This window comes from Pygocentrus nattereri, chromosome 12 (assembly GCF_015220715.1).
Source record: "Pygocentrus nattereri isolate fPygNat1 chromosome 12, fPygNat1.pri, whole genome shotgun sequence".
In the NCBI taxonomy this organism is placed as follows: Eukaryota; Metazoa; Chordata; class Actinopteri; order Characiformes; family Serrasalmidae; genus Pygocentrus; species Pygocentrus nattereri.
In genome coordinates, this window is record NC_051222.1 from 478,543 (window position 1) to 505,828 (window position 27,286).

The window sequence follows — 27,286 nt, forward strand, 5'->3', positions numbered from 1 at the left end:
CCCAAATCTCCGTGCCCATTCATATTCAGCCGTACTTATTAAACGAGTGCAGCTGTGGAGGGTCGAGTGTGAACGGCGTGATGAAAACCAGAGGATGAAGAAGTCTCCACCCTTCACACAGCAGTCCTGTCTGGGCTGGCTGGCCAGGTCTGGGGGGTAAAGTTGGTCACCGTGGCGTTTTGTCCCGAGGCGGCGCGCTGGCTCAGCCGTGTCTCAGCGGGATGGAGGAGGTGTAGAGCGTGTGGAGCGTCAGTGCTGCTAGTGGAGGGATGTGCCAAGTTGGATTGAGCGCTCTGCCGTATAATGTCGGAGGATTAGGTCCATCTGCTTGACTCGGATGTTCTTTTCATTGTGCCAGAAGTGTCACATTAGCGGAGATTTGCGCGTATCTTGCAGCTTCCATTGCGGCGCAATACTTAACACCCTTCAGGGCTCGTTCTGCTTTTCCCTGCAAATCCCACACTGACTCCTCTCCTCTCCGAGAAAAGAGAGAGAGGGAGAAGAGAAACGGCCTAGCGCCTGGAGAATTAGCCACGAGCTAGCGCCTCTCCAGGGAGGTGCGAGGCAATATGGCGAGTCACGCTAGGCGTTGGACTGTTTCTCTGGCGTGGATGTTCGCGGATATTGTTTGGTTCCTCGGAGGAATTCAGAGCCGTGAGTTTAAAAACTGGGCACGAGCTCGTCGGCCGTCGCCGAGCGCGCTCAGAAAGGCTCTTATCTCCTCTGAAACAATAGCACTCCGGAATATCGAGGGTCCTTTAGCGCTGCAGCACCACTCCACTCTGCTGATATAATGACCTCACTCTGCTGCTGTAATACAGGCTGGACAGCGTCCAGACCGCCTTCTTCTCCCAGTCATCCCACAGAGCAGCTTTCAGCGCGGTGTGTTTATACGTCCTCGCCGGGTCTGGAGAGGAAAGGGCTTTTATCGTTAACTCATCCCGTCTTTAACGGCCTGTAATCTTTTCCCAGGTCCGCTCCGCTGACGGCTCCTCTCGGCGCTTTCTGCATGGATTTGTTGAGCCGAGTGTTTTTATTAGCCTGTGATTTCCGTCTGTTGCACTGACGCAGAGACTTTACTAGACGACGATCCGTCTCCATGTGATCGATACGGTCGTTCAGCGTAGACTGAAATAATATAAACAGCTCCTCTTTAAAGGTCTTCACGCGTTCTGGACAGTCCTTTTATTAGAAATACATTCTAAATGTTTAAATATTCAGAACTTTCATTATGGATGTTGTTCTTTTTAGAACTCGGTTCTGCGTGTTAATGTTATTAAAACTTTAGCTTCATTAGACCGTTTGAAATATTCACTGACCCTCAGAGCCCTGTTAGACAAACCAGCCCAGCTGGTCACCAGCTAAACCAGGGCCTCTTCACTGTCCAGAGAAAAGCATCTCGGAAATGTCCGCTCCGCAGGAGACATCAGGAGACACCGTTGGCCTGTCTGGAGGTGCCCCATTCGTGGTTCCAGCGTTCCAGCCATCTTTTTGCACTCTCTTTGTACTGTTGTTCTTGTTTCTGTTCTGTTTCTTCTGTGCGGGTCGACCCACGGGGGTTGGGTTCCTCGGACTGAGCCTTGGTCCCTTCTAAGGTTTCTTCCTCTTAAAGGGAGTTTTTCCTTACCACTGTAGTCACCACAAAATTGGCTTCACTGTGGTGATGCTCATAAGAGGCGTGGACCTGTTTTTTCTGTAAAGCTGCTTTGTGACAACCTTGTTGTAAAAAGCGCTATATAAATAAACTTGAATTGAATTGAATTGAATTTAGTCCATGCACGGCTGCAGGACATGACAGCCCACATCATCACCACATCACCACAGTGTCTACAGCGTGAAGATGCTCTGGGTTCAGGGCGATCATCTCCGTCCTGCGTGTGATATGATCAACATGTTAGTGTAAATGAGCGTCCTGCTCTCCTTTGTGCTGCAACATGGAGAATTTCCCGGGATTATAAAGAGAGTAAATCCAGCCTGTTTATCTGGATTTAGAGCTGAATGCTGAATAAAATCGGCGCGTTCTCCGATTCTGACAGTGTTTTTAAAATGCCGGTTCTTTGTCTCCGTTCCAGCTGATCAGACGACTGAATAAATAAACGAATAAAGACAGGCTGTGGTTTAGATGCTGGTATTGACCAGCGAAACCAGCTGGAACTGGAGTTCACGCTGGCCTGAGCGGCTTTTTCAGAGCAGAGAACAAGACGTGGATCTGCAGCGTCTTTCTGGAAAGAGAAAGGTCTAAACCGAGGAGCTCATCGGTCAGCAGAGTCAAACTATCCGCTCCCAAACCCTCGGCAGGTCAGCACTCCGCCGACTTTTACTCCACATGGACACAGTTTAGCACCTTGGGCTCGGCTCCTTAGCGTCCCATCCACTTCACACACGAGACGAGTGGAGGAATCTGCAGATCTCCACCCAGCTGGCCGGCCGGACCCTCTGAGCTGGTGGATCTTGACTGACGGGCTCCATTTGTTTTCCTAATTGTGCTGCAGCCTCAGTCTGATCAATAGCGTGACATGATTAATCATCTGCGTCCACACAGCTTTTCTCCCGACGCCTCTGAGGAGTAAATCATGTCCTACAAATGATCCGGGGTCTCAATCAATATCACTTAAACCGCCGGCCGCGGGGAGCGGTCAGGAGCGTCATGTGGAAGGAAATATGTAAACGCGCGTGATTAATGAGGAGGAACATGCGAGGGCTGCAGTTAGCACTGCACTGTGATTGCAGTGTCACTGGAATGATTGATCGATAGGCTGATTGATTGATTGAGCCTCCGATGCTGATGTTGCTACGGAAGAATCACGTCACTGCAGCTGGTTAGCTTTACACCAATGAGCTCCAACTGACAGCATCCCATTAGCTCCCATCCAATGGTACATTAGCAGATCTGCCTGAAAATCAATAGTTTGGCACAAAATTACATCCACCTGAAAATTTCATTGATCAGCCAAGACCCGTTTGGTTTTCCCGTGGAGATGCTCAGTAATCTCTAACGCTGCGTTCACATTGCCAGGCTGAAGTGGAGTAAACCAGATGTGAACAGATCAGATCTGAGTCAGTGTCATAGGGGCTCCTAGATCAGATCCGTATCTGATTCAACATCGACGAGCAGATCAAATCGGAATTCATGAGTTTTTTTTTTTTTTACTGTGTGCGCTGTTGTTCAGCGTTACCATGGCAACAATGCCGAACTAAAGTTAGCCTGTTAAGCACCACAAAAGCATCAGAGCCTTTTTCACCTCTAATAATGAAGCTGAGAGCTGATCACAGTGATGAAAAGTCGCTCTGCTGTTAGTTTGTTTGCTGTTCATGATGCTCGTGATTGATTAACGTGACATGATTAATTATGATCTGCGCTTGCAGGTTGATTCATTCACAGTAATGACAGATGTGAGTCACTTACCTACATGACTGTGAGCCATCAGGTTAAATCAGATCTCTCCAAAACTCAGAGTAAAGTACATTAGCATTAGTGTAACACCGCTGACTGCACCACCGCTGACTGCACCACCGCTGACTGCACCACCGCTGACTGCACCACCACTGACTGTACCACCGCTGACTGTACCACCGCCGACTGTACCACTGCTGACTGTAACCACTGACTGTACCACCGCTGACTGTAACCACTGACTGTACCACCGCTGACTGCACCACCGCTGACAGTACCACCGCTGACTGCACCACTGCTGACTGTACCACTGCTGACTGTAACCACTGACTGCACCACTGCTGACTGTACCACCGCTGACTGTACCACTGCTGACTGTAACCACTGACTGTACCACCGCTGACTGTACCCACTGACTGTACCACCACTGACTGTAACCGTTGACTGTACCACCGCTGACTGTACCACCGCTGACTGTAACCACTGACTGTACCACTGCTGACTAACCACTGACTGTAACACCGCTGACTGTAACTGACTGTACCACTGCTGACTGTACCACCGCTGACTGTAACCACTGGCTGTACCACCGCTGACTGTAACCGCTGACTGTACCACCGCTGACTGTAACCACTGGCTGTACCACCGCTGACTGTACCACCGCTGACTGTACCACCGCTGACTGTATCACCGCTGACTGTAACCACTGACTGTACCACTGCTGACTAACCACTGACTGTTACACCGCTGACTGTAACTGACTGTACCACTGCTGACTGTACCACCGCTGACTGTAAACACTGACTGTAACACCACTAACTGTAACTGACTGTACCACCACTGACCATAATGCTTCTGACTTTACCACCACTGACCATAACTCAGCTTTACTAAAATCTGAGCTTATGTAAAATATAGTGCACTGATACTTTAGATCCAATCTTGTATAATATTACAAATGACAAATTCTCTTTGTTTTATTCCAGTGTTAAAATCACTTGGTGTTTGAGGAGTTCCTCCACTGACAGAGGTGTTTTGTGATGGTCAGTTTTGTAACCAGATTTATGAGATATAAGAAACGAGATTTGACCAATAGTGGAGTTCTCAGAGTTAGTCTTCCTTCTTTTAAGATATCCGCACACAAAGTCACTCCAAAGGACCCGTTTCTGTAACAGCACCACTGAACATCTTTGCACTGGTTTATTTAAAAGGATTTTAATGTGGCACTGGCAGTCATTAAAACTGGAAAACTAGCTTCAAGATGAGAGTTTAATTTGTAAATAGATCTCCAGCGTCCGCTGTGATTCCCTGTCCTCGGCTGATGGGCTGATGGGCTGATGGGCTGAGGTCAGGGTGAAGGTAAACCCTGCAGGTCAGAGTTCAGAGACTGGGCTGGACGTGGCTGTAACACTCGTGAAGTGCGTGCTGTCGGTGCGAGAGTCCGTCCACGTCAGCGTCAGTCCGGACTGATTTGTTCCCAATCGCTGAGCCGATGCAGCTCCAGGCTTTTTCTCAGAAAGAGAGGCTTTCTGTCTGGATTCGTGGAAGCGGCAGAGTGCCTCCGAGACCCTCGCCGCAGCGCTGAATGACACCTGCGGGCGCGTGTGAGCCGTGGTCCTCCGGGGTCCTGCGGGGTCCGCGTAATCCAGCCTCTCTCAATTGATTTGCAATAGAGACGTTCACGGTTTCCTGTTGTGACACGGCACATACGTTAAAGTGCCTCAACCTGAAGAGCCCTGAAACCGTAGACTGAGTTTAGTGTTCAGGACGGATCGTTCTTTATAAATAAGCTGGTGATATTTCCTCTGCAGAGCCGCGCTCGGATTTATTCAACCCCCAACCAGAAGATCAGCTCAGTCACGGGTCTGTCAGGAGGTGATGTGAAGAATCACCTTTAAAAAGGTCACGAATCTCAGCTGAGAGGACAGCAGAGAGCAACAGCCCACGTTTACAGTAATGAAGCCGCCCTGCAGGCCTGCAGCGTCCACCCCGTCCAGCAGACTCACCTTCAGCTCCTCACACAAATCTGCAGGCACACCTCCACCGTTCAGCTACAGCGGTTTAGCCCCACCCGTTCAGCTACAGCGGTTTAGCTCCACCCATTCAGCTACAGCGGTTTAGCTCCACCCATTTAGCTACAGTGGTTTAGCTCCACCCATTCAGCTACAGCAGTTTAGCTCCACCATTCACCTACAGCGGTTTAGCTCCACCCATTCAGCTACAGCGGTTTAGCTCCACCCATTCAGCTACAGCGGTTTAGCTCCACCCGGTCAGCTACAGCGGTTTAGCTCCACTGTTCAGCTACAGCGGTTTAGCTCCACCCATTCAGCTATAGAGGTTTAGCTCCACCCATTCAGCTACAGCGGTTTAGCTCCACCCATTCAGCTACAGCAGTTTAACTCCACTGTTCAGCTACAGTGGTTTAGCTCCACCCATTCACCTACAGCGGTTTAGCTCCACCCATTCAGCTACAGCGGTTTAGCTCCACCGTTCAGCTACAGCGGTTTAGCTCCACCCATTCAGCTATAGCGGTTTAGCTCCACCCATTCAGCTACAGCAGTTTAGCTCCACCCGTTCAGCTACAGCGGTTTAGCTCCACCGTTCAGCTACAGCGGTTTAGCTCCACCCATTCAGCTATAGTGGTTTAGCTCCACCCATTCAGCTACAGCGGTTTAGCTCCACCCATTCAGCTACAGCAGTTTAACTCCACTGTTCAGCTACAGCGGTTTAGCTCCACCCATTCAGCTACAGCGGTTTAGCTCCACCGTTCAGCTATAGCGGTTTAGCTCCACCCATTCAGCTACAGCGGTTTAGCTCCACCCATTCAGCTACAGCGGTTTAGCTCCACCCATTCAGCTACAGCGGTTTAGCTCCACCCGTTCAGCTACAGCGGTTTAGCTCCACCCATTCAGCTACAGCGGTTTAGCTCCACCGTTCAGCTACAGCGGTTTAGCTCCACCCATTCAGCTATAGCGGTTTAGCTCCACCCGTTCAGCTACAGCGGTTTAGCTCCACCCATTCAGCTACAGCGGTTTAGCTCCACCGTTCAGCTACAGCGGTTTAGCTCCACCCATTCAGCTACAGCAGTTTAGCTCCACCCGTTCAGCTACAGCGGTTTAGCTCCACCGTTCAGCTACAGCGGTTTAGCTCCACCCGTTCAGCTATAGTGGTTTAGCTCCACCCATTCAGCTACAGCGGTTTAGCTCCACCCATTCAGCTACAGCAGTTTAACTCCACTGTTCAGCTACAGCGGTTTAGCTCCACCCATTCAGCTACAGCGGTTTAGCTCCACCGTTCAGCTATTGCAGTTTAGCTCCACCCATTCAGCTACAGCGGTTTAGCTCCACCCATTCAGCTACAGCAGTTTAACTCCACTGTTCAGCTACCGCGGTTTAGCTCCACCCATTCAGCTACAGCGGTTTAGCTCCACCGTTCAGCTACAGCGGTTTAGCTCCACCATTCAGCTACAGCGGTTTAGCTCCACCCATTCAGCTACAGCGGTTTAGCTCCACCCATTCAGCTACAGCGGTTTAACTCCACCGTTCAGCTACAGCGGTTTAACTCCACCGTTCAGCTACAGCGGTTTAGCTCCACCCATTCAGCTATAGCGGTTTAGCTCCACCCATTCAGCTATAGCGGTTTAGCTCCACCCATTCAGCTACAGCGGTTTAGCTCCACCCATTCAGCTACAGCGGTTTAACTCCACTGTTCAGCTACAGCGGTTTAGCTCCACCCGTTCAGCTACAGCGGTTTAGCTCCACCGTTCAGCTACAGCGGTTTAGCTCCACCCATTCAGCTATAGTGGTTTAGCTCCACCCATTCAGCTACAGCGGTTTAGCTCCACCCATTCAGCTACAGCAGTTTAACTCCACTGTTCAGCTACAGCGGTTTAGCTCCACCCATTCAGCTACAGCGGTTTAGCTCCACCGTTCAGCTATTGCAGTTTAGCTCCACCCATTCAGCTACAGCGGTTTAGCTCCACCCATTCAGCTACAGCAGTTTAACTCCACTGTTCAGCTACAGCGGTTTAGCTCCACCCATTCAGCTACAGCGGTTTAGCTCCACCGTTCAGCTATTGCAGTTTAGCTCCACCCATTCAGCTACAGCGGTTTAGCTCCACCCATTCAGCTACAGCAGTTTAACTCCACTGTTCAGCTACAGCGGTTTAGCTCCACCCATTCAGCTACAGCGGTTTAACTCCACCGTTCAGCTACAGCGGTTTAGCTCCACCCATTCAGCTACAGCGGTTTAGCTCCACCCATTCAGCTACAGCGGTTTAACTCCACTGTTCAGCTACAGCGGTTTAGCTCCACCCATTCAGCTACAGCGGTTTAGCTCCACCGTTCAGCTACAGCGGTTTAGCTCCACCATTCAGCTACAGCGGTTTAGCTCCACCGTTCAGCTACAGCGGTTTAGCTCCACCCATTCAGCTATAGCGGTTTAGCTCCACCCATTCAGCTACAGCAGTTTAGCTCCACCCGTTCAGCTACAGCGGTTTAGCTCCACCGTTCAGCTACAGCGGTTTAGCTCCACCCATTCAGCTATAGTGGTTTAGCTCCACCCATTCAGCTACAGCGGTTTAGCTCCACCCATTCAGCTACAGCGGTTTAGCTCCACCCATTCAGCTACAGCAGTTTAACTCCACTGTTCAGCTACAGCGGTTTAGCTCCACCCATTCAGCTCCACCGGTTTAGCTCCACCGTTCAGCTATAGCGGTTTAGCTCCACCCATTCAGCTACAGCGGTTTAGCTCCACCGTTCAGCTACAACGGTTTTGCTCCACCGTTCTGCTACAGCGGTTTAGCTCCACCATTCAGCTACAGCGGTTTAGCTCCACCCATTCAGCTACAGCGGTTTAGCTCCACCCATTCAGCTACAGCGGTTTAACTCCACCGTTCAGCTACAGCGGTTTAGCTCCACCCATTCAGCTATAGCGGTTTAGCTCCACCCATTCAGCTATAGCGGTTTAGCTCCACCCATTCAGCTACAGCGGTTTAGCTCCACCCATTCAGCTATAGCGGTTTAGCTCCACCCATTCAGCTACAGCAGTTTAACTCCACTGTTCAGCTACAGCGGTTTAGCTCCACCCATTCAGCTACAGCGGTTTAGCTCCACCGTTCAGCTATTGCAGTTTAGCTCCACCCATTCAGCTACAGCGGTTTAGCTCCACCCATTCAGCTACAGCAGTTTAACTCCACTGTTCAGCTACAGCGGTTTAGCTCCACCCATTCAGCTACAGCGGTTTAGCTCCACCCATTCAGCTACAGCGGTTTAGCTCCACCCATTCAGCTCCAGCAGTTTAACTCCACTGTTCAGCTACAGCGGTTTAGCTCCACCCATTCAGCTACAGCGGTTTAGCTCCACCGTTCAGCTACAGCGGTTTAGCTCCACCTATTCAGCTACAGCGGTTTAGCTCCACCCATTCAGCTACAGCGGTTTAGCTCCACCCATTCAGCTACAGCGGTTTAGCTCCACCCATTCAGCTACAGCGGTTTAGCTCCACCCATTCAGCTACAGCGGTTTAGCTCCACCGTTCAGCTACAGCGGTTTAGCTCCACCGTTCAGCTACAGCGGTTTAGCTCCACCGTTCAGCTACAGCGGTTTAGCTCCACCGTTCAGCTACAGGGTTCTAGTGTTCTGCTCGTTGTGCTACAGAAGGTTCTCTGTGTTGTCAGTGAGAGGTGGAAGTCGATCAGGCCGTACAGAGACAGCGTTTACGCGCCTGCTTGGAGGTCCGGTGGTGTTCCGGGTCTGCGGGGGCTGTCAGCAGTTTTCCAAGCGGAGCGCTGGCTCGGCCCTTTAGGAGGCCATTACGCTGAATTTGTGTCACGTCAAGTTTTCGCGGAAACGCAATAAAGCATGAAAATAAGCTCATGATTCCTCTGTTCTCTCTGGAGGGAAGGAGGAACGTCTCAGCTGTGGCAGGAAGGGAGAGGAGAGAGAGGGAAGAAAGGGAAACAGGCTGAGGAGGAGGAGGAGGAGGAGGAGGAGGAGGAGGAGTGTGAAATGGAACGTGTCAGTTTTGTTTGATCTGCTTCTTCTAAAGATGTTACCTGTGAACTTCTGCTGTAGATCAACCTGTAGCAGAGAGAGAGGGGGGGGGGTAGAGAGAAAGAGAGAGAGAGAGACAGAGAGAGAGAGATACAGAGAGAGAGAGCGAGAGGGAGGGAGAGAGGGAGGGAGAGAGGGAGGGAGGGAGGGAGAGAGGGAGGGAGAGAGGGAGGGAGGGAGGGAGAGAGGGAGGGAGAGAGGGAGAGCGGTAGATAGATAGAGAGAGAGAGAGAGAGAGAGTGAGGGAGAGAGAGAGAGAGAGAGAGAGTGAGGGAGAGGGAGAGAGACAGAGAGAGAGAGTGAGGGAGAGAAAGAGAGAGAGAGGGAGTGAGAAGGAGAGAGCGAGGGAGAGAGTGAGGGAGAGAAAGAGAGAGTGAGGGAGAGAAAGAGAGAGAGGGAGTGAGAAGGAGAGAGCGAGGGAGAGAGAGAGACGGAGGGAGAGAGGGAGGGAGGGAGGGAGAGAGGGAGGGAGGGAGGGAGGGAGAGAGGGAGGGAGAGAGGGAGGGAGAGAGGGAGAGCGGTAGATAGATAGAGAGAGAGAGAGAGAGAGAGTGAGGGAGAGAGAGAGAGAGAGAGAGAGTGAGGGAGAGGGAGAGAGACAGAGAGAGAGAGTGAGGGAGAGAAAGAGAGAGAGAGGGAGTGAGAAGGAGAGAGCGAGGGAGAGAGTGAGGGAGAGAAAGAGAGAGTGAGGGAGAGAAAGAGAGAGAGGGAGTGAGAAGGAGAGAGCGAGGGAGAGAGAGAGACGGAGGGAGAGGGAGAGAGTGAGGGAGTGGGAAGGAGAGAGGGAGGGAGAGAGAGAGGGAGAGAGACAGAGAGAGAGTGAGGGAGTGAGAAGGAGAGAGCGAGGGAGAGAGAGAGGGAGAGAGCCAGTCTGAGTGAGGAGGTGTGAAGCAGCTGCTTGTTCTATCAGTTACGCGGTGCGTGTGAACGCGTGTAGTGCGGTGAGCGAAGGCCTGACAGCGGAATCACAGACACGCTAACCAGGCGCCGCGGCTGCGGCTCGTCTCCCTGACACGCTGACGAGGAGGAGAGCCGGAGCACTCAGCGCTGCGTTCCTGCAGAACCTCAGCCTCGGGCTTGCTCTCCACCATCAGCCCTCAGCGGCTCTCCTGCCCCGGAGTGCCTGCGCTGTAGCTCAGCGCCGCAGTCGGAGCGCCGCAGTGCTCTGATCTGAGAGTTTAACACTCAGATTAGCCTGGTACACAGTCTACATACAGTCAACCGTACAGTCTACATACAGTCAAACATTAGCCTGCTATACAGTCTACATACAGTCAGCCGTTAGCCTGTTATACAGTCTACATACAGTCAACCGTATAGTCTACACACAGTCAACCGTTAGCCTGTTATACAGTCTACATACAGTCAACTGTTAGCCTGTTATACAGTCTACATACAGTCAACCGTTAACCTGTTACACAGTCTACATACAGTCAAACGTTAGCCTGTTATACAGTCTACACACAGTCAACCGTACAGTCTACATACAGTCAAACATTAGCCTGCTATACAGTCTACATACAGTCAGCCGTTAGCCTGTTATACAGTCTACATACAGTCAACCGTATAGTCTACACACAGTCAACCGTTAGCCTGTTATACAGTCTACATACAGTCAACTGTTAGCCTGTTATACAGTCTACATACAGTCAACCGTTAACCTGTTACACAGTCTACATACAGTCAAACGTTAGCCTGTTATACAGTCTACACACAGTCAACCGTACAGTCTACATACAGTCAGCCAATAGCCTGTTATACATGCTACATACAGTCAACCTTTAGCATGTCAGACAGTCTACATCCAGTCAACCTTTAGCCTATTATATACTCTACATAGTCAACTGTTAGCTTGTTACAGTATACATACAGTTAACAGTTAGCCTCTTATACAGTCTACATAGTCAATCGTTAGTTTGTTACACAATGTACAGTCAAAAGTTAGCCTTTTATACAGTCTACATACAGTTAATAATTAGCCCGTTTATAAATGTAGATATTTAATAATAAGCCAGTTTATAAAATGTAGATAGTTAATAATAAGCCTGTTTATAAATGTGGATAGTTAATAATAAGCCCGTTTATAAATGTGGATAGTTAATAATAAGCCTGTTTATAAATATGGATAGTCAGTAATAAGCCTGTTTATAAATATGGATGGTCAGTAATAAGCCCGTTTATAAATGTGGATAGTTAATAATGAGCCTGTTTATAAATATGGATAGTCAGTAATAAACCTGTTTATAAATATGGATAGTCAGTAATAAGCATGTTTATAAATATGGATAGTTAATAATGAGCCTGTTTATAAATATGGATAGTCAGTAATAAACCTGTTTATAAACATGGATAGTTAATAATAAACCTGTTTATAAATATGGATAGTCTGTAATAAGCCTGTTTATAAATATGGATAGTCAGTAATAAGCCTGTTTATAAATATGGATAGTCGGTATTAAGCCTGTTTATAAATATGGATAGTTAATTATTAGCCTGTTTATAAATATAGATAGTCAGTAATAAGCCTGTTTATAAATATGGATAGTCAGTAATAAGCCTGTTTATAAATATGGATAGTCAGTAATAAGCCTGTTTATAAATGTGGATAGTTAATAATAAGCCTGTTTATAAATATGGATAGTCAGTAATAAACCTGTTTATAAATATGGATAGTCAGTAATAAGCCTGTTTATAAATATGGATAGTCAGTAATAAGCCTGTTTATAAATATGGATAGTCGGTATTAAGCCTGTTTATAAATATGGATAGTTAATCATGAGCCTGTTTATAAATATAGATAGTCAGTAATAAGCCTGTTTATAAATATGGATAGTCAGTAATAAGCCTGTTTATAAATGTGGATAGTTAATAATAAGCTTGTTTATAAATATGGATAGTCAGTAATAAACCTGTTTATAAATATGGATAGTTAATAATAAACCTGTTTATAAATATGGATAGTCAGTAATAAACCTGTTTATAAGTATGGATTGTTAATAATAAACCTGTTTATAAAAATGGATAGTCAGTAATAAGCCTGTTTATAAATATGGATAGTCAGTAATAAGCCTGTTTATAAATATGGATAGTCAGTAATAAGCCTGTTTATAAATATGGATAGTCGGTAATAAGCCTGTTTATAAATATGGCTAGTTAATGATGAGCCTGTTTATAAATATGGATAGTCAGTAATAAGCCTGTTTATAAATATGGATAGTTAATGATGAGCCTGTTTATAAATATGGATAGTCAGTAATAAACCTGTTTATAAATGTGGATAGTCAGTAATAAGCCTGTTTATAAATATGGATAGTCAGTAATAAGCCTGTTTATAAATATGGATAGTCAGTAATAAGCCTCTTTATAAATATGGATAGTCAGTAATAAACCTGTTTATAAATATGGATAGTTAATAATAAACCTGTTTATAAATGTAGACAGTAAATAATTAGCCTGCTAAAGCTACTAACAGGGTGACGCCATTACAGGCAGCAGTGCTTCCTCGGCCCAGCAGGCAGTGTAAGGACCCTGGATGGGTCTCCTTGACTCCTCAGCAGGTCTTGCGGTCTCCTCCTGCGGGTGAGCTCCAGTGTTGGCCCCTGTGCTGGTGGGGGTGAAGTGAAGCGCGAAGGCGGAGGGCGGCGTGCGGCTGTTAGACACAGCTGAAGGTGGAGGGAGCAGATACGAGGCAGCTGTCAGCTGCTGACTCGCTCTTAGTCACGGCTCTCTGGAGAGACAGAGATATCACAGCCACGAGCTGCGGGAGGCTAATCTGAGGGGGGCAGTGTTGAAACGAAGCCCCTCAGTGTCCCACTGAAATAACACGGAGATGAAAGGCGCAGAGTGAAGAAGTGCTTCTCTATAAAAGCCACTGATAATGCAGGATGTGTGTCCTCGTCGCAGTGGGCAGGAACCCGTCATGGTCCACTGAGAACCGCCAAGTCAGAGAGGAACCGTATGCTAACCAGGAGCACTTAGCTCCAGCAAGCTAACAGCTAAACCTGCATTAGCGGTTAGTGTTAGCAGCAGCTAACGAGGCCTGTCAGCATTACATCATCGCCACAATTAGTAAACGAGGCAAATGCCTGTAAACAAAGGAAAACTGCAGCGGTTTGATGGACCACGTGTCCGTCTCACGGAAGCAGGGCAGTCTGCTGCTGCGACACCATTAGAGGGCAGCACTGAGCCCTGTTTGTGTAGTTGAGCTCCAGCTGTTTCAGCTGCTAATTCCGACTGCCAGGAAGCCACATGGCTAATTTAGGACACAGGGAACAAAAACAGGCGATTAGATGATCAACGGAGCTTTCGCAGGCGTGACCGAGCCAACCAAACCAGCAGAGTCCTTTACGCTGGTCTAGGGCTGGTCTAGTGCTGGTCTAGTGCTGATCTAGTGCCGGTCTAGTGCCGATCTAGTGCTGATATAGGGCTGGTCTAGTACTGGTCTAGTACTGGTCTAGTCCTGGTCTAGTCCTGGTCTAGTGCTGATCTAGTGCTGGTCTAGACTAGTACCGGTCTAGTGCTGATCTAGTGCCGATCTAGTGCCGATCTAGTGCCAGTCTTGTGCTGATCTAGTGCTGATCTAGTGCTGGTATAGGGCTGGTCTAGTCCTGGTCTAGTCCTGATCTAGTGCTGATCTAGTGCTGGTATCGTCATGTTGGTTGACCATCGTACCAAGTGTCGGTGATCAGTTATTAGGCTAAAACTGTGCTCGCCTAAATCTGGTTCTTTAATGGTTCTTCAGTAAAGAGACAAGCTCTATTAAGAACCATGATTTCTATATTGTTTAAACGGTCCTTTACATGGTGAAATGGTTCTTCACATTGATGGAAAAAGTGTTTTATGGTTCTATAAAGTACCAAAAGGGGTTCTTCTACTGTTACAAGCTTGTCATTGTACAGAACAGCAGAATCCTGAACTATATACATCACATTCTCTATCAAGCTGACTCGAAGTCATGGTTCTAAATAGAGATAAAACCTTGTAGAACCATGTTCTGCGTGTGTGTGGAGATGCTCCTCGGCCTTTCTGGGGTATAAAAATAACTCCTAGGGAGATTTAGCAGCTTGTTATTCCACACCTTCTGAGGAAAGTGAAGACGGTTCAGGGGGTTTTCTGGTGTTTGTTCTGGTTTTATGTCTATTTAAATGACATTCGGTGGAATTTTCTCAGATGATTGTGGAGGTTTTGTTGAGACTGTTGGGCGTAAAGAGAACAGAGGTTCTCTGACCCCCAGATCCTGCGCCGGAGTGAGACGCATATGTGCTGATTGATCTTTCGATGTTTGATCTCTGTTCCAGGTCAACATTTCTCCAGGCTGCAGCAAAGCTCTGACGAAGATGCTGTACTGCCCGTACTGCGGCGGACTCCCGGGACTGCGGCCTTGTGGGAATTACTGCCAGAACGTGATGAAGGGCTGCCTCGCCAACCAGGCCGACCTGGACCCGGAGTGGAACCTCTTCATCGGTGAGTTCCTCTGTTCTCCTCCCTGCTGTTTGCTGCATTCACAGGCCTGCAGGTAGAGCTGAGCTACATGATGTACCATGATGGGAACGATCAGCACCTTTAGATCACTGAGGAACATGGATCACCACTAGAACAGATTTAGACCAATTCTAGAGAACCTTCTTCAAAGGTTCTTTAGTAAAGAAAATGAACCCTGAACACTTAAAACCTTGTCATGCTTAAAGGGTTCTTTACATGGTGAAATGATCTAGAATGTGTTGTATATGGTTCTATTTTGCACCACAAAGGGTTCTGCTATTGTTGAAAGCTTGACATTGTGATAACAGAACCCTTTTTGAGTCTAAATAGAACCACTGTCTTTACTAAAGAACCCTTGAAGAACCTTCTTCCAGGTGTGCAGAGTCACACTTCTTGCTGATTTTTACCAGTTTGTAATAAACAGGTGTTTCAGATTTGGAGAATCTACGGCGTCACGTAAACGAATGAAATCCTTTAATCTGGGAAGATTGGCACTAATTAACGCTACCAAACACTCGGTGGTCCACACGTTGGACGCTCTTCAGTCCAGGCGTGGCTTTTATTCCTGTTTCTTTCGATAAAGTTTATTTTTGCTCACCTTAAATATGAAAAGGCCTCAGTTTTTCCAGCTGTTCAAACACAGCACGGCTGTTTTATCTCTTCCAGCTCGTTCCAAACTTCAGGAAAGCGGAATATCGTGATCCGTATCGTGTCTCGCTCGGTTGTGTCCGGGTATCGTGATGTTGCGCTCCTGCCGTATCGCCCAGCCTTTCCTCCAGGCCTCCTTATTACAATCTGCTGGCAATACGGTGTGTTATTGTTGTGGATCCGGCAGTGCAGCTTTCCCGCGTCACACGGAGATTCGCAGGTTTTATTCGCAGCTTTAAGGAGATTTGGGAGCAGGAAGGAAGCGAGAAGACGCTGGCGGGATGGGTGTGTGTGGGCGCTGGAGCTGTTTTGTATTTACTGCACTTTATGATGATGTACGGAGTTGCAGGAAAAGCTCCGCTAAGCTCTGCTGTTACAGAACAGGAGCAGGAACACTCGCGCTAAGCTCTGCTTTATAGAACTCAGGAGCTCTGAGGCAGGGAGCTTGAGTGGCAGCTCGGTCTGCGCCGCTCAAACCCGCACAGAGGGCGGCCGAATTGATACGGAGAAAGTCAATAGCTCTTTATTTCCAGTTTTCCCAGCCGGGCGGAGATGCTAAATTCATTAAATTTACACACACGGGGGGCAGCAGGTCCATATTTAGCCTGTTAATGATATCAGAAGGGTGTTTCCACGGTGACCGGGCGTATTTCCCAGGACGCTCCACGAATCAGAGCTTCGTTTTAGGTTTGCTCTCCAAAACTGATTATCCGTCCATTCGATCAGTGGCACTCAAAGTGGTCCTCAGAGCCCCCAGATCGTCCATACTCTATCCCTGTACATCAGGAGCTAAGCTGTTGCAAAAATGTGGACCATCTGGGGGCCCTGAGAACCCTGGGGAACCTTCGGGGGTGCTGAGAACCTTGGAGAACCCTTGAGAACCCTCGGTAGGCCTGGTTGAAGATCACTGCCCCATGTCAGATGAGAGTTTTCATTGTTGTAATGATGGACGTCTGAAGTTGAGCTGTGTGGTTACATTATTACCACCATGTCCATATTAGGATCTCCAGGTCTGAGCAGGTCTTGTCAAAATGAAGGCATTTCCAGAAATTTCACGCAACAAAAATGCCTCCTGACTCGGACAGACTCGAGACCCAAAGTGGAGGAAGTGTGAAAAGGCGCCTGACCGCAGACGGGACTCAGACCCTTGCTGCCCATGTGAATGGATTCATTTCCGGCTGGAAATCTGGGATACAGCTGCCTGCTTGTGTCAGACGGCTGTTACTGCCTTCACACTTATTTATTCTGGAATAAAGGTAAACATCCAAGTTCACCTCCATACGCTGGGATTCAAGACTTGTCTGTACTGACTCTGAGCTTAAACCGAGACTCGTCTTTACTGACTCTGAGCTTAAACCGAGACTCGTCTTTACTGACTCTGAGCTTAAACCGAGACTCGTCTTTACTGACTCTGAGCTTAAACCGAGACTCGTCTTTACTGACTCTGAGCTTAAACCGAGACTCGTCTTTACTGACTCTGAGCTTAAACCGAGACTCGTCTTTACTGACTCTGAGCTTAAACCGAGACTCGTCTTTACTGACTCTGAGCTTAAATCGAGACTCGTCTTTACTGACTCTGAGCTTAAACCGAGACTCGTCTTTACTGACTCTGAGCTTAAACCGAGACTCGTCTTTACTGACTCTGAGCTTAAACCGAGACTCGTCTTTACTGACTCTGAGCTTAAATCGAGACTCGTCTTTACTGACTCTGAGCTTAAACCGAGACTCGTCTTTACTGACTCTGAGCTTAAATCGAGGCTCGTCTTTACTGACTCTGAGCTTAAACCGAGACTCGTCTGTACTGACTCTGAGCTTAAACCGAGACTCGTCTTTACTGACTCTGAGCTTAAACCGAGACTCGTCTTTACTGACTCTGAGCTTAAACCGAGACTCGTCTTTACTGACTCTGAGCTTAAACCGAGACTCGTCTTTACTGACTCTGAGCTTAAACCGAGACTCGTCTTTACTGACTCTGAGCTTAAATCGAGGCTCGTCTTTACTGACTCTGAGCTTAAATCGAGAGTCGTCTTTACTGACTCTGAGCTTAAATCGAGACTCTTCTTTACTGACTCTGAGCTTAAATCGAGACTCGTCTTTACTGACTCTGAGCTTAAATCGAGACTCGTCTTTACTGACTCTGAGCTTAAATCGAGGCTCGTCTTTACTGACTCTGAGCTTAAATCGAGGCTCGTCTTTACTGACTCTGAGCTTAAATCGAGGCTCGTCTTTACTGACTCTGAGCTTAAACCGAGGCTCGTCTTTACTGACTCTGATCTTAAACCGAGGCTCGTCTTTACTGACTCTGATCTTAAACCGAGACTCGTCTTTACTGACTCTGAGCTTAAACCGAGACTCGTCTGTACTGACTCTGAGCTTAAATCGAGGCTCGTCTTTACTGACTCTGAGCTTAAATCGAGGCTCGTCTTTACTGACTCTGAGCTTAAATCGAGACTCGTCTTTACTGACTCTGAGCTTAAATCGAGACTCGTCTTTACTGACTCTGAGCTTAAATCGAGACTCGTCTTTACTGACTCTGAGCTTAAATCGAGGCTCGTCTTTACTGACTCTGAGCTTAAATCGAGACTCGTCTTTACTGACTCAGAGCTTAAATCGAGACTCGTCTTTACTGACTCTGAGCTTAAACCGAGACTCGTCTGTACAGACTCTGAGCTTAAATCGAGGCTCGTCTTTACTGACTCTGAGCTTAAATCGAGACTCGTCTTTACTGACTCTGAGCTTAAATCGAGAGTCGTCTTTACTGACTCTGAGCTTAAATCGAGACTCGTCTTTACTGACTCTGAGCTTAAATCGAGACTCGTCTTTACTGACTCTGAGCTTAAACCGAGACTCGTCTGTACTGACTCTGAGCTTAAACCGAGACTCGTCTGTACAGACTCTGAGCTTAAATCGAGGCTCGTCTTTACTGACTCTGAGCTTAAATCGAGACTCGTCTTTACTGACTCTGAGCTTAAACCGAGACTCGTCTTTACTGACTCTGAGCTTAAACCGAGACTCGTCTGTACTGACTCTAAGCTTAAATCGAGACTCGTCTTTACTGACTCTGAGCTTAAATCGAGGCTCGTCTTTACTGACTCTGAGCTTAAACCGAGACTCGTCTGTACTGACTCTGAGCTTAAATCGAGACTCGTCTGTACTGACTCTGAGCTTAAATCGAGACTCGTCTGTACTGACTCTACACTGTAAGTCCATTCACGGTAATTAATGCAGACTCTTTAAAGGTTACTGACCCGAATGACCACGTTTAAAAAGAATGTCCAGTAGGAGTGTCTCCCAGCCTCGCCTCGTCGGAGAGAGCCGCTCAGACGGGCTGCTGAGCTCCAGTGTTTTAAAGCAGTGCAGAAAGAACTCTGTTAACGTTCCTTTAACGAGGACCTTCGTTAACAGGTCACCTTTTTAGAGACGCCGTCGTTAAGAGGGTCTTCTAAACACACAGCCGGGCTGCTGTCACCGTCAGCATGTGACCTCCTACCATATACCAACGGCAGATTAGAGGGTTATCTACTCGTCTAAAAACACACGGTTCTTCAAGCGTTCTTCGCTGAAGGGAAGGCTTGTAAATAGAACCATGAGCTCTCAGAGATGAGCCTGATCGAATGGGTCGTCATGGTGATGGAGAATGTGCTGTATACATGTTTTCAGTTTCTAGTGCCACTGTCTTTAATGAAGAACCCTTGAAGAACCCGTTTTAAGTGTGCAGTGTAATAAATGAGAAGGTTGTTGAATAGTAATAATAATAATAATAGTAATAATAGTAATAATAATAAGTATACAGACAGTCATAAGTCAACAAGTGGGGTCTAAAAGTCTGAACACTGCGTCTGGCTTTGTGTTGATGTGACATGTGGAAGGAGACGCGAGGTGCTGGGGTCGTGTAAAGTTCAGAGGAGAGTTATGATTATTAATTATTGAAGGTTCGGCTCTGTTTGCAGTGTGACGGTGTGGAGCTGATCGTGATGAGCTGTTTCTAGTCTGATCTCCTCCACTGAAGCTCGACTTCAGACTCTCAGGTGTGTCTGATCTGCTCGTCAGACTCTTTTACACAAACCCTTCATGCATAATTAAGGGACACTCCACCAAATACTAAGAAATTCATATTAAAATTTCAAAGATTCGACTTTTCGCTCAAACCGTTATACTGACGATAGAATTTACAGTGAAAAATGTTTTCATTTAGAAGAGACTTAAAACAGCATCATTAGCAACAATAATATCAGTTATAATAATGGATACAATGATGGTAACGGATGATAAAATGATAAGAGAAGCCAAGAAGAGGCCCAACAAACCCATCTAAGGAAATTCGAAGGTGTAGTAGCACCAACTGCTGCTCTAGAAAACTACACCCAGGCTGTCCTGTCCAGGAAAAAAGCCCCTGGCCACTCTTCTGTGTTTGAAGGAAAAACAGTGTTTGAATCTGAATCAGCCCAGCAGTGGATCATCATTAGTGCTGTGCCCTTAAAAGTCATAGTACATTATTAGGAACTAGTACCAATCAGGAGTGACCATCTGAGGGTCCAGCTCAGGTCTCTGGAATATCTGATGTTTCCTGAAGGAGGATTAGCTGGATGGCCTGACCACTGGGAGAGTGCTGTAATGTCCTGCTGTTGGAGAGGATATCTGTCTGTCCGTCTGTCTGTCTGGAGAACCAGAGCGCTCGTCTGCAGACTCCTGCCCGGCAGGCCGCTCTATCCGTTGCTCCTGCTCTGCTAACCGTGCCTCTTTCGGAGTGTCTTCGGCATCGGTCAGTCGTCTTTGTTCTCTTTGACGTGTTGACATTTCACATTTCATTTTCCTGGCTATGGATTTTCAATCAGCGTATCTCTGCTCCACAAAGGGCCATCGACCCCCGCGCTCGATCAGGGCGGCCCGTCCTTTGGTGTTTGGAATATTTATGCTGGACGTGTGTGCATGGCCTCGGACTGACCGGGTAGCGTAGCATTTAGCCACGGGATTTGTTGATAAGGCCGGCATTGATCAGCGCTCGTTTCTCATCGTCACTCACCTTCCTGATCACAGGGGAGCTTAGCAGAAGCTGCGCTAGCGTCCACTAATGGGGTTCAGAGATGAGAGCTGCTCTGTTTCACCACCTACACTGGACAGGGCAAATTGACCACTACATCAGCTTCAGCAGCTTAATTTACTGCTTTCATCAAGCTTCACGATTCACAGCATATACCGTCTGTATATATGAGAGGATACAGTCTGTATGTATGAGCGTATACAGACTGTATGTATTAGAGTATACAGTCTGTATGTATGAGAGAATACAGTCTGTATATATGAGAGTACATGGTCTGTATGTTTGAGAGTACATGGTCTGTATGTATGAGCGTATACAGACTGTATGTATTAGAGTATACAGTCTGCATGTATGAGAGTATACAGTCTGTATATATGAGAGCATACAGTCTGTATGTATGAGAGTATACAGTCTGTATGTATGGGAGAATACAGTCTGTATATAGGAGAGAATACAGTCTGTATATATGAGAGTATACAGTCTGCATGTATGCGAGTATACAGTCTGTGTGTATGAGAGTATACGGTCTGTATGTTTGAGAGTATATGGTCTATATATATGACAGTATACAGTCTGTATATATGAGAGAATACAGTCTGTATATATGAGAGTATATGGTCTGTATGTATGGGAGTATACAGTCGGTGTGTATGAGAGTATACAGTCTGTGTGTATGAGAGTATACGGTCTGTATGTTTGAGAGTATACGGCCTGTATATATGACAGTATACAGTCTGTATATATGAGAGAATACAGTCTGTATATATGAGAGTATACGGTCTGTATGTATGGGAGTATACAGTCTGTATGTATGAGAGTATACGGTCTGTATGTTTGAGATTATACGGTCTGTATATATGACAGTATACAGTCTGTATATATGAGAGAATACAGTCTGTATATATGAGAGTATATGGTCTGTATGTATGGGAGTATACAGTCGGTGTGTATGAGAGAATACAGTCTGTATATATGAGAGTATACGGTCTGTATGTTTGAGAGTATACGGCCTGTATATATGACAGTATACAGTCTGTATATATGAGAGAATACAGTCTGTATATATGAGAGTATACGGTCTGTATGTATGGGAGTATACAGTCTGTATAATATTGACGAAGTGTGATGTCCTGTACCTGTATCTCAGCTCAGTTGGGTTCTCTAAGGTTCCACGCTGAGCGTGATGAATCCTTCTCCTCACTGTGAGGTTCAGACTGAGAGCCAGTGTGACCTGAACGTGTTCTTGTCTCTTTTTTCACCGGAACAATTACAGTTCCACAGCTCTGCCTGTTAGGAACGTCTGAACAGAGAGCAGCGCTCAGAGATTAATGAACTGGTTTGTTAATTTAGTTCAGGGGCCCGTCGGGACCGGCGTCCCGTTAATACACTCTCACCTCCAGAGACTTCCCGCCGCTGGCCTCTCGCTGGGCACGCCAGGCACAAGCTAACCGGCACACTTGCCCAAAACTCCAGACTGAGGAAGACCAACACAGGGAAACTTGGGTTCTCTTTTTTTTTTTTTTTTTTTTTTTTTTTTTTTTTTTTTTTTTTTTTTTTTTTTTTTTTAACCTGTCATATCTGGCCATTTTTGCAATCGGAATGGTAATCCGAATGTACTGATGTACCAAACATATTTGTTTTCACAAGAAAAAGCTCTATAGGTTACTAAAGCCTATTCTTGTTAAAGTTTTTATTTTATTTGTTTGGCCAGGCCTGACAGGCAATAAAAAAGAGGACAGGAAAGAAAGAGAAGAAGGGAGGAGAGAGAAAAAAAAAAAATAATAATAATAATAATAATAATAAATCATAATAATGATAATTAAGTAAGTAAATAAATAAATAGAAAAAAAAAAATAATAATAATAATAAAAAAGAGAGAAAATACAAATAAAATAAGTAAATAAACAGACAACTAAATAAAAATAAATAGATAAATAAGTAAGTTAAAAAAAAAAAAATAAAAAAAAAAGGGGAGGGGAAAAAAACAATTATACAGATATACATACATATACATATTCACATATACATATACATATATACACCCAGACATAATTCTACTATTTGCTGCTACATACATACACATGTTTACATATCTATACATATGCCTCTATACATATACACCCACCCACCACACACAATTGAAACTTGGGTTCTCTGATGAGATGGCGTCGAAGAACCATGCTCAGTTCTCTAAAGAACCATCCACTGCATGGACAGTCACTGTCTTCTCAGCTTTATAAATGTAATTACTAAATAAATGATCGTAAATTATCACAGTGCAGCATGTTTACATTCTTCAGTACCTGCACTGTACATAAATAATACACACACTCACGTCTCGGGTCAGTTCAGCATGTCCACTCGGCCTGACTGCAGGAATTAGGACTGTGGAGGAAACTAGAAAAGGAAAAACACGAACACCAGACACCAGAAAAAATAAACCGGTGTCAAAAGGTACTTAAATGAGGGCTGCAGAGCGCCTCCTGTGTCGTAGTGTAGCGCCTCCTGGTGGCTGTGTCGTAGTGTAGCGCCTCCTGGTGGCTGTGTCGTAGTGTAGCGCCTCCTGGTGGCTGTGTCTTAGTGTAGCGCCTCCTGCTGGCTGTGTCGTAGTGTAGCGCCTCCTGGTGGCTATGTCGTAGTGTCGCGCTGCCTGGTGGCTGTGTCATAGTGTAGCGCCTCCTGGTGGCTGTGTCGTAGTGTAGCGCCGCCTGCTGGCTGTGTCGTAGTGTAGCGCCGCCTGGTGGCTGTGTCGTAGTGTAGCGCCTCCTGCTGGCTGTGTCGTAGTGTAGCGCCTCCTGGTGGCTATGTCGTAGTGTCGCGCCGCCTGGTGGCTGTGTCGTAGTGTAGCGCCGCCTGGTGGCCGTGTCGTAGTGTAGCGCCGCCTGGTGGCCGTGTCGTAGTGTAGCGCCGCCTGGTGGCCGTGTCGTAGTGTAGCGCCGCCTGGTGGCCGTGTCGTAGTGTAGCGCCGCCTGGTGGCCGTGTCGTAGTGTAGCGCCTCCTGCTGGCTGTGTCGTAGTGTAGCGCCGCCTGGTGGATGTGTTGTAGTGTAGCGCCGCCTGGTGGCCGTGTCGTAGTGTAGCGCCTCCTGCTGGCTGTGTCGTAGTGTAGCGCCGCCTGGTGGATGTGTTGTAGTGTAGCGCCTCCTGCTGGCTGTGTCGTAGTGTAGCGCCTCCTGGTGGCTATGTCGTAGTGTAGCGCCGCCTGGTGGCTGTGTCGTAGTGTAGCGCCTCCTGCTGGCTGTGTCGTAGTGTAGCGCCTCCTGGTGGCTATGTCGTAGTGTCGCGCCGCCTGGTGGCAGTGTCGTAGTGTCGCGCCGCCTGGTGGCAGTGTCGTAGTGTAGCGCCTCCTGCTGGCTGTGTCGTAGTGTAGCGCCTCCTGGTGGCTATGTCGTAGTGTAGCGCCTCCTGGTGGCTATGTCGTAGTGTCGCGCCGCCTGGTGGCAGTGTCGTAGTGTCGCGCCGCCTGGTGGCCGTGTCGTAGTGTAGCGCCGCCTGGTGGCCGTGTCGTAGTGTAGCGCCTCCTGCTGGCTGTGTCGTAGTGTAGCGCCGCCTGGTGGCCGTGTCGTAGTGTAGCGCCTCCTGCTGGCTGTGTCGTAGTGTAGCGCCGCCTGGTGGCTGTGTCGTAGTGTAGCGTGTGTGACGTAAGCGTGTTAAATCACTCAGATCTATAATATCTGTGTTTGATCAGAGTGAAATCGCAGCTGCCGTGTTGTAGGTGATGAACTGAGGTGCTGGATCAGTGCGATAGTCGACGTTCTGCTTCACCACGTTTAGAACATCGCTGCAGAAACAGCCAGAGTTCTTTGCACATGTCTGCTCCGTACAAAAAACCCCACACTGTCGCTATGGAAACCTCTGCTGATAAAATCTTAATCAAAAGCGAATAATCTCTTTTTCCACCAATTAGAGCTTCACACGCTGAAGCTAAAGGCAGGAGATACATGAGAACATACTGGAGAGCAGCCACTCTCAGCCACCACGGCTACACAGCACCCAGTAAAGGTTCTAGCATCTGTATAGAACAGTTTCTCACACTTTATACAAACACAGTTCACGTTTGATATGGAAATCAGGTTGTTGACACCACACCCCCTCTGAGTGAATATGGAAATTAGCATATCGCTACTGTTGGAAGAAAACCTCGTATCTCCAAAATGGTAACTTTACAGGAGAAGGAAAAAACACACTTTGCTTTCAATTGAAGTCAATGGAACCAGACGTTTTCTCAAGTCATTTTGGGCCATTTTTTTTGGTCCAATCATCATGAAATTTATATACAATGTACAAAACAATGAGCCTTTTCATATTATACCAAAAACTGAAAAACAACAAAAATGGAGATACAAGGTTTTCTTCTGACAGCAGCGATATATGAATTGATATATGCGGTAATGTCTTCCTGTTTGCACCTTTTTGTTATATTACTTATCGTTGATTATTCAGGTGTGGCTGTATCAGGTGTGGTTGTACCTGTAGCCATATCAGGTGTGGTTGTATCAGGTGTGGTTGTACCTGTATCCATATCAGGTGTGGTTGTATCAGGTGTGGTTGTACCTGTAGCCATATCAGGTGTGGTTGTATCAGGTGTGGTTGTATCTGTATCCATATCAGGTGTGGCTGTATCAGGTGTAGTTGTACCTGTATCCATATCAGGTGTGGCTGTATCAGGTGTGGTTGTACCTGTAGCCATATCAGGTGTGGTTGTACCTGTAGCCATATCAGGTGTGGTTGTATCTGTATCCATATCAGGTGTGGCTGTATCAGGTGTGGTTGTATCTGTATCCATATCAGGTGTGGCTGTATCAGGTGTGGTTGTATCTGTATCCATATCAGGTGTGGCTGTATCAGGTGTGGTTGTACCTGTATCCATATCAGGTGTGGCTGTATCAGGTGTGGTTGTACCTGTATCCATATTAGGTGTGGTTGTATCAGGTGTGGTTGTACCTGTATCCATATCAGGTGTGGCTGTATCAGGTGTGGTTGTACCTGTATCCATATCAGGTGTGGCTGTATCAGGTGTGGTTGTATCTGTATCCATATCAGGTGTGGCTGTATCAGGTGTGGTTGTATCAGGTGTGGATGTACCTGTATCTATATCAGGTGTGGTTGTATCAGGTGTGGTTGTACCTGTATCCATATCAGGTGTGGCTGTATCAGGTGTGGTTGTACCTGTATCCATATCAGGTGTGGCTGTATCAACTGTAGTTGTACCTGTAGCCATATCAGGTGTGGCTGTATCAGGTGTGGTTGTATCTGTATCCATATCAGGTGTGGCTGTATCAGGTGTGGTTGTATCAGGTGTGGATGTACCTGTATCTATATCAGGTGTGGTTGTATCAGGTGTGGTTGTATCAGGTGTGGTTGTACCTGTATCCATATCAGGTGTGGTTGTATCAGGTGTGGTTGTACCTGTATCCATATCAGGTGTGGCTTTATCAGGTGTGGTTGTACCTGTATCCATATCAGGTGTGGCTGTATCAACTGTGGTTGTACCTGTATCCATATCAGGTGTGGCTGTATCAGGTGTGGTTGTACCTGTATCCATATCAGGTGTGGTTGTATCAGGTGTGGTTGTATCTGTATCCATATCAGGTGTGGCTATATCAGGTGTGGTTGTATCAGGTGTGGATGTACCTGTATCTATATCAGGTGTGGTTGTATCAGGTGTGGTTGTATCAGGTGTGGATGTACCTGTATCTATATCAGGTGTGGTTGTATCAGGTGTGGTTGTATCAGGTGTGGATGTACCTGTATCTATATCAGGTGTGGTTGTATCAGGTGTGGTTGTACCTGTATCCATATCAGGTGTGGTTGTGTCAGGTGTAGATGTTGTACCTGGACTCTCTCCTGTATCAGGTGGGCCTCAGGCCCATACAGTGTGTTTATCTGATTGTTGCCTTGGGAGATGATGTTCCTTTGTTTACATTGTGTTGATCTACTAATATAGCACTAATGTAACATTCTGTTTGATGTATTCCCTTTGGAATGTGTCTGTTTTCCTCTCCTATAAACTTTATTTGGGATGTTGAGGAAAGTGCTGGAAGGATTGCAGAAGCTGACACAGCGCAGCGTAAACGCACACCGGAGCGTCTGAAAACTGTCTGCACAGCACGGCTCCCTTCCGCTTTATTTACGCTTCCGGGAGATTCACATCGCACATAAATAATGCTGTAATATCACAGCGCTACTGTTCAGCCCAGAGGAGCATTCGCCTGCTTTTCATTCCCTAAGCAAAGTGGACCAAGTCCAAGCAGGCAAAGTGGACCAAGTCCAAGCAGGCAAAGTGGACCAAGACCAAGCAGGCAAAGTGGACCAAGATCTATTAGGTGAAGTGGGCCAAGATCAAGCGAGCAAAATGGACCAAGACAAAGCAGGCGAAGTGGACCAAGACCAGTGAAGCAAAGTGGACCAAGATCTATTAGGTGAAGTGGGCCAAGATCAAGCGAGCAAAATGGACCAACACAAAGCAGGCGAAGTGGACCAAGACTGAGCAAGTGACATGGACCAAGAACAAGCAAGTACAATGGACCAAGAATACACAGTCAAGTGGATCAAGACCTACTGAACAAAGTGGACCAAGTCAGAGTGTGCGAATTGGACCAAGGTCCACTGAACAAAGTGGACCAAGACCAAGTGAGCAAAGTGGACCAAGATTGATTTGGTGTAGTGAACC

At 47.0% G+C, this 27,286-nt stretch overlaps 1 protein-coding gene across 2 annotated transcripts in view; it reads left to right on the forward strand.

The window, feature by feature from the left end:
• gpc6a (glypican 6a) overlaps positions 1 to 27,286 on the forward strand; it is a 302,633-nt gene that overhangs the window by 156,904 nt on the left and 118,443 nt on the right. For both annotated transcript variants that reach the window (XM_017687095.2, XM_017687096.2), the window contains exon 4: positions 14,742 to 14,907. In XM_017687095.2, coding sequence (XP_017542584.1) covers positions 14,742 to 14,907 — 166 coding nt within the window. The remainder of the gene's footprint in view (positions 1 to 14,741; positions 14,908 to 27,286) is intronic.